General features: G+C 33.1%; 2 protein-coding genes across 2 annotated transcripts; one reads left to right on the top strand and one right to left on the bottom strand.

The window, feature by feature from the left end:
- Positions 1 to 477: 477 nt before the first annotated feature.
- LOC113856611 lies at positions 478 to 3531 on the bottom strand. The gene is made up of 3 exons (XM_027488511.1): positions 3340 to 3531; positions 3193 to 3255; positions 478 to 2422 (listed from the first exon to the last, which is right to left on the bottom strand). The coding sequence occupies exons 1-3, from the start codon at positions 3427 to 3429 to the stop codon at positions 2282 to 2284; spliced, it is 294 nt and encodes a 97-aa protein (XP_027344312.1). The 5' UTR covers positions 3430 to 3531; the 3' UTR covers positions 478 to 2281.
- A 6084-nt stretch (positions 3532 to 9615) lies between these two features.
- On the top strand, positions 9616 to 12644 carry LOC113855696. The gene is made up of 6 exons (XM_027487327.1): positions 9616 to 10209; positions 10456 to 10850; positions 10907 to 11452; positions 11582 to 12002; positions 12150 to 12359; positions 12456 to 12644. Exons 1-6 carry the CDS (start codon positions 9616 to 9618, stop codon positions 12642 to 12644), a joined length of 2355 nt encoding a protein of 784 aa, XP_027343128.1.
- The last annotated feature ends 2758 nt before the right edge of the window (positions 12645 to 15402 follow it).

The following is a 15402-nucleotide window of genomic DNA, read 5'->3' as shown; positions in this document are numbered from 1 at the left end:
TATTATAAATAAAAACATACGATGTAAGAAAACATTTTTAATTAATTCAGAATTAATAAACTTTAAAATATATTACAATAACAAAAAATGATTTAGTGAATAAAATTAAAAAAAATTATTGCAGTTTAATAAATATATGTTTATACAAGTATAAGAAATACGTTTGAGTTTGATTTGAATGGGTTGGATTGATTTTAAAAGTTTGATTCATTTATTAAAATGATATTTATATATGTTGTATTTATCTCTTTTAAGAATTTTTATCTAAATTTATTTTTAACATAAAAGACAAATCATATTATAAACAAAGACATAAGATGAAAGGATACATGTTTAATTAATTAAAAACTAATAAACTTTAAAGTATATTATAACTAGTCAATAGTGCATGTAATACACATACTTATAACAATTATTTTAATTATTAAAAAATTATTTTAAAATTTGATTCACTTATAAAAATTTTTTTTTTTTGGTGTTTTAAATGTGTGTATTTATTAAAACCAGATCGATTTATAAATATTTTAATTATTCAATCTTTGCATTATGTAAACTTTTGTTGTGGTTAGGCATCAGCAGTTTAAAAGTATCCTCAGCTGAAATAAATTAACCTAAATTAAAAATTTACTTAATTTATTTAGATTATATATATTTTTGCCTTATGTGTTTATTTAAAGTTTTATTTAATTACTTTTGCAATTCAGTCTTTTATCTCTGTTTCTTTTTATTGCTTTAAAGTTAAGGGCATTATTCCAATATCCTTATATTTTGGATAATTTTAAAACTCCCTTTTTACACAGCAAAAAGGCAGTGGGATGACAGTTTATATATATAAAAAATATTAGTCAATTTTTTAATTACATTTTTGTGCTCAATTTAATTAGATATTACAAATTAATCGTAAAACATCTTATATATTTATCTTTGTTAATTTCGATTCCACTAGTAGACTGTATTTGTCTTCGGGAAGACGAATAGACAAGCCAATTCAAAAAGTGCCAAAGTACAAAAAAGAATAAAAGTCATTGAATGAAAAAACTAAAAAACATTTAGCAATAAACTACAACTAGGAAAATTCCAAAGGTGCTACCTGTTTTTCTTCGCTTCATCAATCATTTTCACATTCATGTTAACAAGACATTCTATTACATCAAACAAGCAAAATATATTTCAAATATAGAGAAGTAAAAATTCTTAACAATCAACAAATTAATCATACCCTTCTTTAATCTCTATGAATACGTTCTCTGTCACTTTCTTCTTTGTTATGATTAATTATGTACTAGATAAGACACTTCAATTACCACTTCAATTACCACTATTAAAAAAAAAAAGAAATCGAACACTTTTAGTCTAATACCTAGATCAAAAAGTATCCGCATTTTATGTATAAAAAAATAAAAAATATAGATAAATAATTTTTTAAATATTTAATAGTATTTAATAGAATTATTTATTTTAGTATTGTTATTTGATTGTTAATTTTAAATAATTTCAAGTCAACCAACATCAAGTGTCGACAAATATTTTCACCAATAAAAGCTAACGTTTTAAGAAAGATATTACAATTAACTTCAAATAAAATTTCAACTTACTTTCTCAAGTTGGCTTATTAATTAAAATTAACATGTTTGTTAAATACATAATTAGGCCAAAGTAGGTTAAAAAATAGTTTATGTCTATTCAAACACGAAGTAGCTATCTCGACGTACGTTCTCATCTCTTACCAACTGTTGGTTGTGAGGGAACAACCTTTCCACTTAATGCAAATTAAAATTTTTAAATAATAAAAACACTTAAAAAGTGTTCATATTGATTTATATATGCAGTCGATAAATAGTTAAAAGAATATTCTATTTATACAATATTTACTTAACTCTCATATTTTTATTCTATTCTCATATCTTTCAAAGGAATGTTTACCAAATATTATCTATAAATTATGAACTGATCGCTCTGCCCTCTTCCAATCCTTGTTGAACACGTACACGAGGATGAGGTGCTTTCGGTTTTGGAAAGCTAACTAAAATTAGAGAGAAATTATATTGCTCCACTTAAACCAAATCCCCATGATTTTGAATATATTATTTTACAGTATATTGTCGTGTACCAAAGCATACGAGGCAGTTAACCAACCAACCAAGTACTATTGGAAAAGCATCCAAGAAAAGATAACGAATCAAATGAAATTGATGCGAACCCAAAATCTCAACCACTAAATGGCAGCAGATACATATATACAAAGCTAACTTCATACTCTACAATTAATGTACAATTTTTTCTAGAAAGGTGCAGATGCTATGTCCCTGAATGCTGCGTGTGTTGTTTCTTTCGAGTTCAGTAGTTCCAGTTCTTCACCCATATTATTCTCCATTGTACTGGATCCAATGCAGCAAGCAGCACTAACCACTGGCTGCAATCCCTGCATATATATTAATTGTTAATATTCTTGACCATTCGTGATTCTCGGAAACACAAACAAAATTTCTGTGCCCACATTCATAACTAAACATCTAAATTCAAATTAGGCCTAACAATATTTTTCACTCTTCTTGTGAATCATTTTTTTCAACGTTTTTTATTTTTAGTTAATTTTTATTATAAAAAAATATAACTTTAAAATACATTAATTATTAAATTTTTTATATTCTTTTTTATTAATATTATTAAATATACAAATTATTAAATATATCATTAATATTTTTAAAATAAAATATATAAAATATAAATAATTTAATTATTTTTTTTAGATCTCGATGATTTAAACTTATTTCTTATTAAAAAATCCAAATAAATAAAACTAAAAATTCATAAAATATAATAACTAAGAACATATTCAAGCCATCTAAATCAGGATATATATATATATATATATACATATTATCCTTTTTTCTGACCCTTTAAGTTGTAATTGCTTTATAAATTATGCACGGACGGATGATGCACCGTTTCTATGCATATTTGTAAAGTGTTTTCATTAAGAGTACAAAGGAAAGAAGAAGACTGTCTCCATGCACGCCTTCGAATGTTGAGTATACGTACAATCAAGGCAACAAATTAATTATCGGTACAATTGCCCTATCATATGAACAAACATATTTTTGGGTATTATATTCCATATTCCATAATCCATACAACAGCAAAAATCGTTACAAGTTTTTTAAATTGATAAAAAGCAGGAGTACTATATACCTCGGTGAAAATTCTGGAAGCTTCTTCTATGGTCTTTGTGTTCAATATATATACTGCTAGATCCTGTAAATCCAACGACATCATCTAACAATCCATTTCAATAACTGTCACTGAAGGAGATAGGAAAAACAAAAAACCAAAACTCACTCTGGCGGATTGAATTTGGTTGATATTGAGAGTTCTGGGCTCTCTTTCAATAGATGAAGTCCTTTCAAGGGAAAACATGGGTGCCTCCATTTTATTCTTTTCCCGGACAATATATTGCAATGAAACGCAAACCTAAACATAAAAGATAAACAAACCCTTTTGACTGACAAGTTAATTGATGGTGGCAACAATAATACTCCAAAATGAAATTGGTCCTTTTATATAGTTAAGGAACCACGTACGGTGGTGGTCTTTGGTGACGGCTAAGGCTGAGACAGTGTACCACGCAACAACAACGTGGCGATCCTATAAGGTGCGGTGCACGTGGCACGGTGGATCCGGGGGTGATTTTACAGATGGCACGTGAAGATGACATCGTTAGAATAGAGAAATGGAAACCCCTGGGAACATGCAAACGTGTTTTGTATGGTTTCTAAAAGGGGAAAGAAGTGAATGTGTTTTTGTTTGTGCAAATGAAAACGCAATTACGTGTTGGTAGTTTCGGTGGACGGGCACCGCCATGGGTGTAAAAGTGGTAAACGTGTACGCTTGTGATGCTGTGTATCGTATTTGATTTTGACGTTAGATTTTCTTGGACCCGAATATGAGGCTGAGGATGCACCATGCACGCGACTTCTTAGGTTTTGATTTGATGCTTTTTTAACATTCATATTCTATTCTATGTCATGTTACGTCATCTTCGTGTCTCTCTCAAAGTTTCTGCTTCGTTCTATGTTTTCTTTGGGGTGTTTTTTTGTGTTTTTTAACCACCCATTGATATGAATATCTGATATCTACCTCTCTACCTCTTCAATGAACGAATCATTGATGTTCAATATTTAGGAGCTGTTGGACGGTGCTGTCTCTATCCAGGCCCAAGGCATGAGTCCATGAGGAGGATGAACATTTATTTGCTTGTTACCAGGTAGCCCATCATAGGCTGTATAATGGACTTTTTAATGAATTAAAAAAATTTGACCAAAAACAACTCCATTAACATGCCCTAAGCTAAATTATTAAACTAAGGGCCTGTTTGAATCAAGTCAGGATTCAATTCTAAACGAATGTGGAAAAACTTGATGCCGTAATATTAAATATGCATTTGTACTCCGTGTTAATCATATTTATAGTCATTAAGTTTACGTTACGTGTCGAACTTCATTCAGCAAACAAATAGACACAATCTGTTCTGCTAATTAGTAAACGTGAAGAGAGCGAGGAGAGAAAGAAACTAGAAATAGACACAAACATTTAATTGGAATGCATAATTGGATTACATGATGTTTATTTAGAGTATGTTTAATAAATGAGAGATAATTTAAAAATAGCTTATTTGGTTTACATATTTAGAAAATAAGGGAGGGAATCGATATCTTTTTCCTTTTATTTTCATCACTCCTCTGATATGAAAATTTGGAAGAAAATAAGAAAGCTTTTAAAATAAAATAAAAAGATTGCCATAAAAAAAATATTAAGCTTACCTATTCTAATTAAAATGGTAATTGGCAATTTGGCAGGGGCATAATGGCATATGGCACGCATCACAGTCACCCACTGGGAAACTTTCATTGCCATTAGTGATGGCTTCTTCAGTTGTCTCTTTCTTAGGACTCGAATACAATCATTAATCCTCCCTCATCTTTCTCTCACCCTTTTCCTCCTAACCTTGCAAACTACCATTCCTACCCTTATTTAACATTAAATAAATAAAAAAAAAACCCACCTTAATAAATGTAAGAATATAAGTAAAAAATCAAAAAGATAAATATCAAACAATTGTCAAAACTTACAAATTAAATAGAAAAAAAATCTTATATTTTCACGTTCTATTCTTTTTTTCTTTTTTTTTTATGATATTTTTTTTTCTTTTTTCTTCTACTTATTTAACACTTCATTTTAAAGTATAAATGAATTATTATTTTTTAAAAGTAAAAAGTCAGAAATAAAGTTGTCCTAATTTTCCACACCTAAACAAACAAAATAAATAGTTAAAAACGAAAATGTCTTTCATTCGAACTGCCATAAAACAAAAGTCTCAAACTCAGTCACTCTCTCCTTAATATCTAGGGATAGAAACATGTCAGGTCACAGATCAGACTTTATTCTAAATGGGCCTGACCTGTAACATAATTATTAGACCTGAGCCTGACCTGTTACTTGTTAAAAATTTTATTTTAGGTCTGGTCTGGCCTGTTTAGGTAGTTTGACCTAGCTTGAAGCTTGTTAACAAAGCATGTTAAAAAAAAAATTAATATTAATAAAAATATAAATATTTTATTATCAAATTAGTTTATATATTTTTTTTAATTTCTATTTATGTTATTAATAATTATTAAATAATTATAATAATATTTATATAATTTTATAAATAATTTTTAAAATATTATTTAAGTATTAATTATAAATATTTTATATTAATAAAATTTATATTTATATTTTTCTTGATTTATTTTTTTAAAATTATATAAATAGTAAATATTTTAGAAATATTTTGTTTGTTTAAAGACATCTTATATTCAACAAATAAAGTTATAGTAAACACATAAAATTGATAAAAAAAAAAATAACATTCACACAATTTGTTGAATCAATTAAAAGAAAATTATTATGTTTTAAAAAATAAATAAATTTAAACTTAATGCAATATATATATATATATATATATAATGATAATAATAATAACTATTAAATTAAAAAAATAATTACAAAATATTTAATTTTATTTGTTTCATTAATTTATTATTTTAAATTAACAAATAAACGTAAAATTAATTATACTATAACATTAATATAATATAAAAAATATTACTAATACAATAAATTAAAACACATATTTATATATTACATATAAATTAAAAAATTAATTAATAATTTAATTAAAATACGTGCAAGTTACAACAATATATATTATTATATTATATATTTATAATTATATTATTTATATTATTTGTTACATGATCTGATTATATATATATATATATATTAATATATATTATAATAAATTTTTTATTTTATTTTGTTATTATTTTTTTTTATAAATTTTTACTTTTAAATAAAATATAATTTAGATTTAAGTAATTTCTATTTATTATAAATAAAAAGAATTATATAATTAAATTAACAATAATAAAATTAAAAATATAAAAAATATGTTAATATAATTTTATTTTATTTTTTAAAATTTTATTTCATTTAATTTTGATTACGTTTTATTTTTGTTTAAAGACTTAATTATTTTTTAAATTGTTTAAATATAATAAATATAATAATTTATTATTAAATAAATTTATTATTTAAAAAATATAATCATGTATAAATATTTTTAATTTTTAATAAAATATCATTTCTATTTATTATAATTTTAAATAAGTAAAATTATAACATAATATATTACAGCTTCTGAGTTCCGGCCACCATCAACGGAGAGTTCCGTCTGTTAGTAGATTTTTATTGTTGTTTTTGTTTTGTTTAACTAGGAAAATTCTGTTTAATAATGGTCAGTTACTTTGACCGAGTTTTTAGGGAACTTAGTTTGTTTGCAGTTGTAAAACCCACGCAGTTGTGTAGTGGGTCAATTTTTTTTGTTCTGATTGTTAGCTTTGATACGATATAATAATATATTCTGCCATGCATTGAAGAAAAGAAGACAAGTGAGCAATTTTTCTCACAGAAAACTTACTTCTTTTTTTTTTTCACAATTTGGTATCAGAGCTCCTTTACAGGGGCTTGAACCAGAAAAAAATCATTAGGAAATTGGGTGAGTGAAAGTGCATCTACCGTGAGGGGTATACACTAGGGTGTGAGAGAGAAAAACACCTATAGAGTGCACAGGTGAAGATTGAAGAATTACCTTACAGCCATGACCGATACTAGCAAGTATGTGTAGTCAGCAATTCCTAAATTTGATGGTCACTATGATCATTGGGCGAAGCTGATGGAAAACTTCCTTCGATCAAAGGAATTTTGGCACTTGGTGGAGCATGGTATTGCTGATGTTTCCAATAAGGCCAATGCATCATAAGGAGAGCTTAAATTAATAGAGGAGCAAAAGTTGAAAGATCTGAAAATTAAAAACTATCTCTATCAAGCTATTGATAGGGAAATTTTGGATACCATCCTGAATGATGACACGTCCAAATATATTTGGGATTCAATGAAACAAAAATTCCAGGGATCAACTAGAGTTAAACGTGCTTAGTTGCAAGCATTGCGCAAAGACTTCAAACTGTTGCAAATGAAGGAAGGAGAATCTGTAAATTCATATTTTGCTCGGACGTTGAAGATAGCTAAAAGTATGAAGGCTTGTGGAGAAAACATGCAAGAAAATACCATAACTGCAAAGATTTTGCGGTCTATGACAACCAAATTCAATTATATAGTATGTTCAATTGAAGAATCTAACAACATGGAAGCCATGACCATAGATGAACTTCAGAGTAGTTTACTGGTGCACAAACAAAGGATGCTACTGGCTGTGGAGGAAGAGCAGATCTTGCAAGCTGTAACAAACGAGAAAAGTGGGAGAGGAAGAGAAAGTGGCCCAATATGGCCCAATATGGTCCAATATCTAGAAATATCCCTAACCATATGGCCCAATATTTAAAAATATCTCTAGTCTAGAAATATCCTTACTCTAACTTATCAATTCTCTAGAAACATCTCTAATCTAGAATTATCTTATTTAATATCTACTATAAAATAATCTATGTTCTAGAACCATCCTTGTAATACTATAAATACCTCATTGTACTCCTCATTTTGGCATCAAGTTGAATAAGTAAATTCTCATTCTCTACTAAGAGTTTCAAGTTCTAGTTCTCTCTTGTCCTATTTGAGAGTTTTAAAAGCACTACTTGGTCACTTTCCCTTACTGGTTTCTGAGCCATTTGGTATCAGAGCCAGGTTCATAGCTTCCTACGCTCTTAGTCATCTCTTAACAAACCAACACCGTAGACGTGCTCGGGAGAGGTTGAAGACAATGACATCATCAGTTGCGTGAGCACCACACATCCAACATTGCTGCACCGCTATTGTCTCAAACCTTTTCATAATTTTACTCCCACCCATACAACAAAATGTCACCAAGATGCCAAAACAGAAGGAATGCTCAAGAAATCGAGATGGAGGAGTTATGCCGACAAATTCAAGAACTACAAAAAATTGTGGAGGAACAACAAGCTCTACTTAATCGTCAAAGGAACTCCAATTCAGAAAATGATTCTGAAGAAAGTGACTCTTCGTCTAACACCAGTCATCCACGAAAAAAGAGTACTTGAGGCTACTTCAACAACATCAAGATAGAGATTCCTAAATTTGAGGGGAGACTACAGCCAGATGAATTTGTGGATTGGTTATAGATAGTGGAACGTGTGTTCGAATTAAAAGATATTCTGGATGAACAAAAAGTTAAGATCATCTATGTTAAACTGAAGAAGCATGCATCCATTTGGTGGGAAAATATAAAGAAGAAACGTGAGCGGGAATGCCGAAGCAAGATAAAGACATGGGAGAAAATGGAAAAAGAACTCACTCATAAGTTTTTTCTTGACCACTACTATCAAGATAATTTTATTAAGCTCCATAATTTATGTCAGGATTCTAAGATAGTAAAGGAGTATACCAGAGAATTTGAATTGTTGATGATGAAATGCAATATACAAGAGAAGGAAGAACAAACAATTGCTAGATTTCTTGGAGGGCTAAATCCTGAAATTTTCCAACTTGTCCCACTACAACAGTATTGAACCCTAGATGATGTCATCAAGTTAGCCATTCGAATCGAAAAGCAACTCCCTAAAAGATCAATTTTCCAACCATCATCCTCACGAAACCTTTTTACCCCTCGCAAAGCTCAACCATCGTAACCTACAGCTCCAAACAAAACCCTTTTTAACCCTGTTAAAGACACTAGCCCCAAACAACCAACCTAATCCAAATCGCCCAAATGCTTCAAATGCTAGGGTTATGGGCACATTGCTTCCGAATGTCCCAATCGAAGAATTGTCACTATCATTGAAGGAGAGGCCTACGAAGCATTTGAAGAAGAACTTGAATTCTATCAAAATGATTTCAACAGTCTTCCAGTGTTTGATGAAGAGTTGACCCCAGCAGATCATGAAGAAGCCTTAGTGGTTAGACGCAGTCTTCACACAGCAGCCATTAGAGAAGAACCATGGATGAGACACAATATATTCCACACTTGATGCACCACTCAGGGTAAAAAAAATTTATGTCATCATCGATAGTGGAAGTTGTGAAAACATTGTGTCTAGCTACATGGTGGAGAAATTGAAGCTCCTTACTGATGATCATCCACATCCCTACAAGCTACAATGGCTGAATAAGGGTAATGAAGTCAAGGTTAGTCAACGTTGCCTAGTTACTTTCTCAATCGGAAAAAAATATCAAGATGAAGTTTGGTGTGACGTCCTTCCCATGGATGCATGTCACCTCTTATTGGGACGTCCATGGCAATACGATCGGAAGATTGTGTATGATGAGTCTAAGAATACCTACTCATTCGTCAAAGATGGAGTGAGAATCAAGTTGACTCCATTGGGTCCAGAAAAAGTCAACCCGACCTCACGCAAAGCCAAACTACTCGTATCCCTAATCTCTAAACCACAACTTAAGATGACGCGAGAAGAATCTCAATCAACAAGGTTATTACTCATGGTCGAACAAAACATTGGAACACCTATTCCACAAGAAATAGAAAAGCTCCTTGCAGAATATCTAGATGTGGTACTTGAAGAAATTCCTCCTGGTTTACCACCTATAAGGGACATCCAGCATGTCATCGACTTCATCCCAGGAGCTGTTATCCCAAACAAACCTGCTTATAGGATGAGTCCACATGAACATGATGAAGTACAACATTAAGTGGAGGATCTTCTCGAAAAAGGGTTGATCCAGGAGAGTGTCAGTCCATGTGCAGTCCCTGTCATATTGGTGCCCAAGAAAGATGGAAGTTGGAGAATGTGCATGGATAGTCGAGCCGTGAATAAGATTACCATAAAGTATCGATTCCCGATTCCACGACTCGATGATATGCTAGACTAACTACATGGCGCAGTCATATTCTCGAAGATTGACCTTTGTAGTGGCTATAATTAGATTAGACTACGTCCTGGTGATGAGTGGAAGACCGCTTTCAAGACAAGAGATGGGCTATATGAGTGGACTGTCATGCCATTTGGCTTATCTAATGCACCTAGCACCTTCATGCGCTTGATGAATCAGCTACTACGCCCTTTCATTGGAAAGTTTGTAGTTGTTTATTTCGACAATATTTTAATCTATAGCAACAGCAAAGGAGAACACCTAGACCATATTCACCAAGTGTTGGGCGTTCTCCGGGAGCAAAAGTTGTATGTCAACCTCAAAAAGTGCACCTTCTTGACCAATGAAATAAATTTTTTGGGCTACATCATTACGGGTGAAGGTATCAAGGTTGATTCTAGCAAGGTTGAAGCAATCATCACTGGCCTACCCCTAACTCTGTGCAAGAAGTACGGAGCTTTCATGGATTAGCCTCGTTCTATTGAAGATTCATAAAGAATTTTAGCTCCATTGCTGCCCCGCTTACATATTATATTAAAAGAGATAAATTTCAATGGTCAGAACGCACTCAAAATAGTTTTGATGAGTTGAAGAGACGACTAACTGAAGCTCCAGTTTTAGCACTTCCTAACTTTGATCAGGTGTTCAAAGTAAGCTCTGATGCTTCTAATAGCGGCATTGGTGCTGTTCTCAGTCAAGAAGAAAAGCTAATAGCTTTCTTTAGCGAGAAGCTAAATGATGCTAAACTCAAATACTCCACCTATGACAAGGAGTTCTACGCTGTTGTGAGAGCACTGCAACATTGGAGTCACTATCTGCTTCCTAAGGAATTCATCCTTTATACAGATCATGAAGCCTTGAAACACTTGAATTCTCAACAAAAGATTAGTCGTAGACATGCATCTTGGAGTGAGTTCCTTCAAGCCTATTCGTTTCTGCTTAAACACAAGTCGGGGGTTCAAAACAGTGTAGCAAATGTGCTAAGTCGACGGCGTGCATCACTATCTACAATGCAGATGAAGGTAGTAGGTTTTGAAATTATTAAGGAATTGTATCAAGATGATCCAAATTTTTGGAACATTTGGAGCTCTACAGAAAATTAACCTTTCCAACATTACCATTGACGACAAGGATTCCTATTCAAAAAAAATGTCTTGTGTATTCCCCAATGCTCCTTAAGAGAAGCAATCATTTGGGAAGCACATGACGGAGGATTAGCCGGATACTTTGGACGAGACAAGACAATAGCCTTAATCAAAGAAAACTTCTATTGGCCGAGACTTGAAAGGGATGTTATTGGTCACATTCAAAGGTGTCGAATATGTCACCTTGCCAAGTCCACAAGCCAAAACACTGGGCTATACCTACCTCTTCCAGTACCAGTTGCACCATGGGAGGATATCGGCATGGATTTTGTGTTAGGATTACCTCGTACACAACGACAGAAGAACTCAGTAATGGTGGTCGTGGACCAGTTCTCTAAAATGACCCATTTCATACCTTGCCAAAAGACCAATGATGTTGTTCACATTGCCAATCTATTCTTCAAGGAGATTGTTCGATTGCATGGAATTCCCAAAACCATCACTTCGGATAGAGATGTTAAATTCTTAAGCCATTTTTGGAGGACTCTATGGAAGAAGATGGGCACTAAACTATAGTTCAGCAGTGCTAGCCACCCCTAGACTGACGGACAAACAAAGGCAATAAATAGACTTCTGGAAAATCTACTACGAAGCTTTGTTCAGAAGAATATTCGACAATGGGATCTTATCTTACCCCAAGTTGAGTTCGCCTACAACAATTCCAGTAATCCTGCTACTGGAAAATGTCCATTTGAGGTCGTGTATGGTACTAGACCTCTTAGCCCATTGGACTTGATCCCTATTCCCACTAATAAACAGTTCAGCGCCGATGCTGACCAAAGAGCAAAGGAGATTAAGAAGCTTCATGAGCAAGTTTGAGCACAAATTGAGAAGCAAAATACCAAGTATAAAACTCAACGAGATAAGCATTGGAGACATGCTATTTTCAAAGAAGGAGATTTGGTATAGATTCATCTGCGGAAGGATAGATTTCCAAAGCAGCAAAATGCTAAATTGTCTCCAAGAGCAAATGGACCATTCCGAGTAGTACAGAAGATCAATGACAATGCTTATAAGATAGAACTGCTTGAGTCATACGGAGTTGCTGCTACATTCAACGTTGCAGATCTATCGCCTTACTATGAAGATAATACTTAGACTTAAGGACGAGTCTTTTCCAACCAGGGGAGTATGGCCCAATATCTAGAAATATCCCTAACCATATGGCCCAATATCTAAAAATATCTCTAGTCTAGAAATATCCTTACGCTAGACTTATTCATTCTCTAGTATAAAATAATCTATGTTCTAAAACCATCCTTGTAATACTATAAATACTCCATTGTACTCCTCATTTTGGCATCAAGTTGAATAAGCAAATTCTCATTCTCTACTAAGAGTTTCAAGCTCTAGTTCTCTCTTGTCCTATTTGAGAGTTCTAAGCACTACTTGATCACTTTCCCTTACTGGTTTCTGAGCCAGGAAGAGGAAAGGGTAGAGGATCCTTCCGAGTCAAAGGTAGAGGAAGACAGTCATTCAACAAGGATGAAGTTGAATGCTATAAATGTCACAAACTTGGGCACTTTCAATATGAGTGTCCCATGTGGGAGAAGAATGCTAATTATGCGGAAGTTGAGGATAAGGTGGAACAAGAGGACGAGCTCTTGTTAATGGCTTCAGTTGATCTCAAAGAAGAAAAAGACAATTGGTTTTTAGACTCTGGGTGCAGCAACCACATGAGTGGTATCAAGGATTGGTTCTCACAATTGGATGAGAACTTTCATCACACAGTAAAGCTCGGGAATGACACCTTATTGCTGTTATGGGGAAGGGGAGTGTCTGTATGGTGGTAAATGGCATCACACATGTGATATCTCAGGTATACTACGTTCCTGAACTCAAGAATAATCTCTTGAGTATTTGACAGCTTCAAGAAAAGGGTTTGACCATTACAATTCAAAACAACATGTGTACTGTTGTCCATACAGAAAAAGGGTCAATTATGGAGGTCAGTATGAGCAGCAGTCGGATGTTTGTGCTAACCGCTACTCGAGCTCCAACTGGTGCAGCATGCTTTCAGGTTAAATTGGAGCGAGAATCACAACTATGGCATAATCGTTTAGGCCATTTAAGCTATGATGGCTTAAAAACACTTGCTTCTAAGCAAATGGTGAATGGGCTGCCTACTATTTCAGTTCCACCAGAATTATGTACACACTGCTTGACTGGAAAACAACACCGAAATGTCATGTCAAAGAAGAGTCTATGGAGAGCATCAGAGAAACTTCAACTCATTCATGCTGACTTTTGTGGACCGATTCAACCTTCATCAAATAGTAACAAGAAATATTTCCTAAGCTTTATTGATGATTTCTTACGTAAAACTTGGATATACTTTTTACATGACAAGGCAGAAACTTTTTCTCTATTTAAAAGTTTCAAATCCCTGGTAGAAAAGGAGGCTGGAGGAAGCATTATCTGTCTCAGGACAGACAGAGGTGGAGAATTTAATTCCAGTGCATTTGAAGAATTCTGCAAGACTCAAGGTATACGGAGACAATTAACAGCAGCTTACACACCTCAGCAGAATGGAGTTGCTGAGAGGAAAAACAGAACCATCATGAATATGGTTCGGTTTATGCTGACAGGAAGGTGTGTTCCAAAAATTTTCTAGCTAGAAGCAACCAAGTGGTGTGTCCATGTTCTAAACAGAAGCCCCACAATAGCAGTACAAGATAAAACTCCTGAAGAAGCATCGAGTGGAGTGAAGCCGTCTGTGGATTATTTTTGGGTGTTTGGTTGCATTGCACATGTCCATACACCAGACCAACTACAAGTAAAGCTGGATGATAAGAGCAAAAAGTGTGTTCTTCTTGGAGTTAGTGATGTATCAAAAGCTTACAGATTATTTGATCTTGTTAAAAACCGGATCCTTATCAGCAGAGATGTTGTATTTGAAGAGGAGAAATGCTGGAACTGGAAGAAAATTGAAGGCACAAATCAGCAAGAGAATCTGGATTGGAATAATAATGAGGCACATGAGCATGATGTTGAGGAGGAAGAGCAGAATGATGTAGGAATTTTGGAACAGCAAGCTGCAGAACAATCTGCAGAATTACCAAGTGTAGGAAATGCTGGAATCAATTCTGTTGATCCTTTATCCAGTGATAATACAGCTCAAGGGAGGGCTAGAAGGTATAGAAGAGAACCGATTTGGATGGCTGACTATGATAGAGGAGATGATATATCAGATAATGCTATGATGGTGTCAGCAGATGATCCTGTGACTTATGCAGAAGCTGTCAAGAGTAAGACATGGAGAGATGCAATGAAAAGGGAGATGGAAGCCATAGAGAAGAACAAAACTTGGGAACTAACAAGTTTGCCAGCAGGTATGAAACCAATTGGAGTCAAATGGATATACAAAACCAAACTAAAAGAAAATGGAGAAATTGATAAGTTTAAAGCAAGATTAGTTGCTAAAGGGTATGCACAACAGTATGGAGTGCACTACACTGAGGTATTTGCACCAGTTGCTAAAATGGACACTATACGCATTCTTTTATCCATATCTGCTCAACATGGCTGGAGTATCTATCAACTGGATGTGAAGAGTGCATTTCTTCATGGAGAACTCAAAGAAGAGGTATATGTACAACAACCCACTGGCTTCGTGAAATTAGGAGAAGAAGAAAACGTTTACAGATTAAGAAAAGCATTGTACGGACTTAAGCAAGCACCAAGAGCATGGTACAACAAAATAGAGACATATTTCCTACGCAATGGCTTTGAAAGATGCTTTTGTGAACACACATTGTTTACAAAGTCAAAGGGAGGTAAAATTCTAATTGTGAGTCTATATGTTGATGATCTAATATACACTGGAAATGATGAAAGCATGTGCAATGATTTTAGA

This window comes from Abrus precatorius, unplaced genomic scaffold, assembly GCF_003935025.1.
Source record: "Abrus precatorius isolate BTA unplaced genomic scaffold, Abrus_2018 Scaffold11, whole genome shotgun sequence".
Taxonomy (NCBI): domain Eukaryota; kingdom Viridiplantae; phylum Streptophyta; class Magnoliopsida; order Fabales; family Fabaceae; genus Abrus; species Abrus precatorius.
Note: the sequence above shows the minus strand (reverse complement) of the source record. Positions and strands in the feature narration are given on the sequence as shown.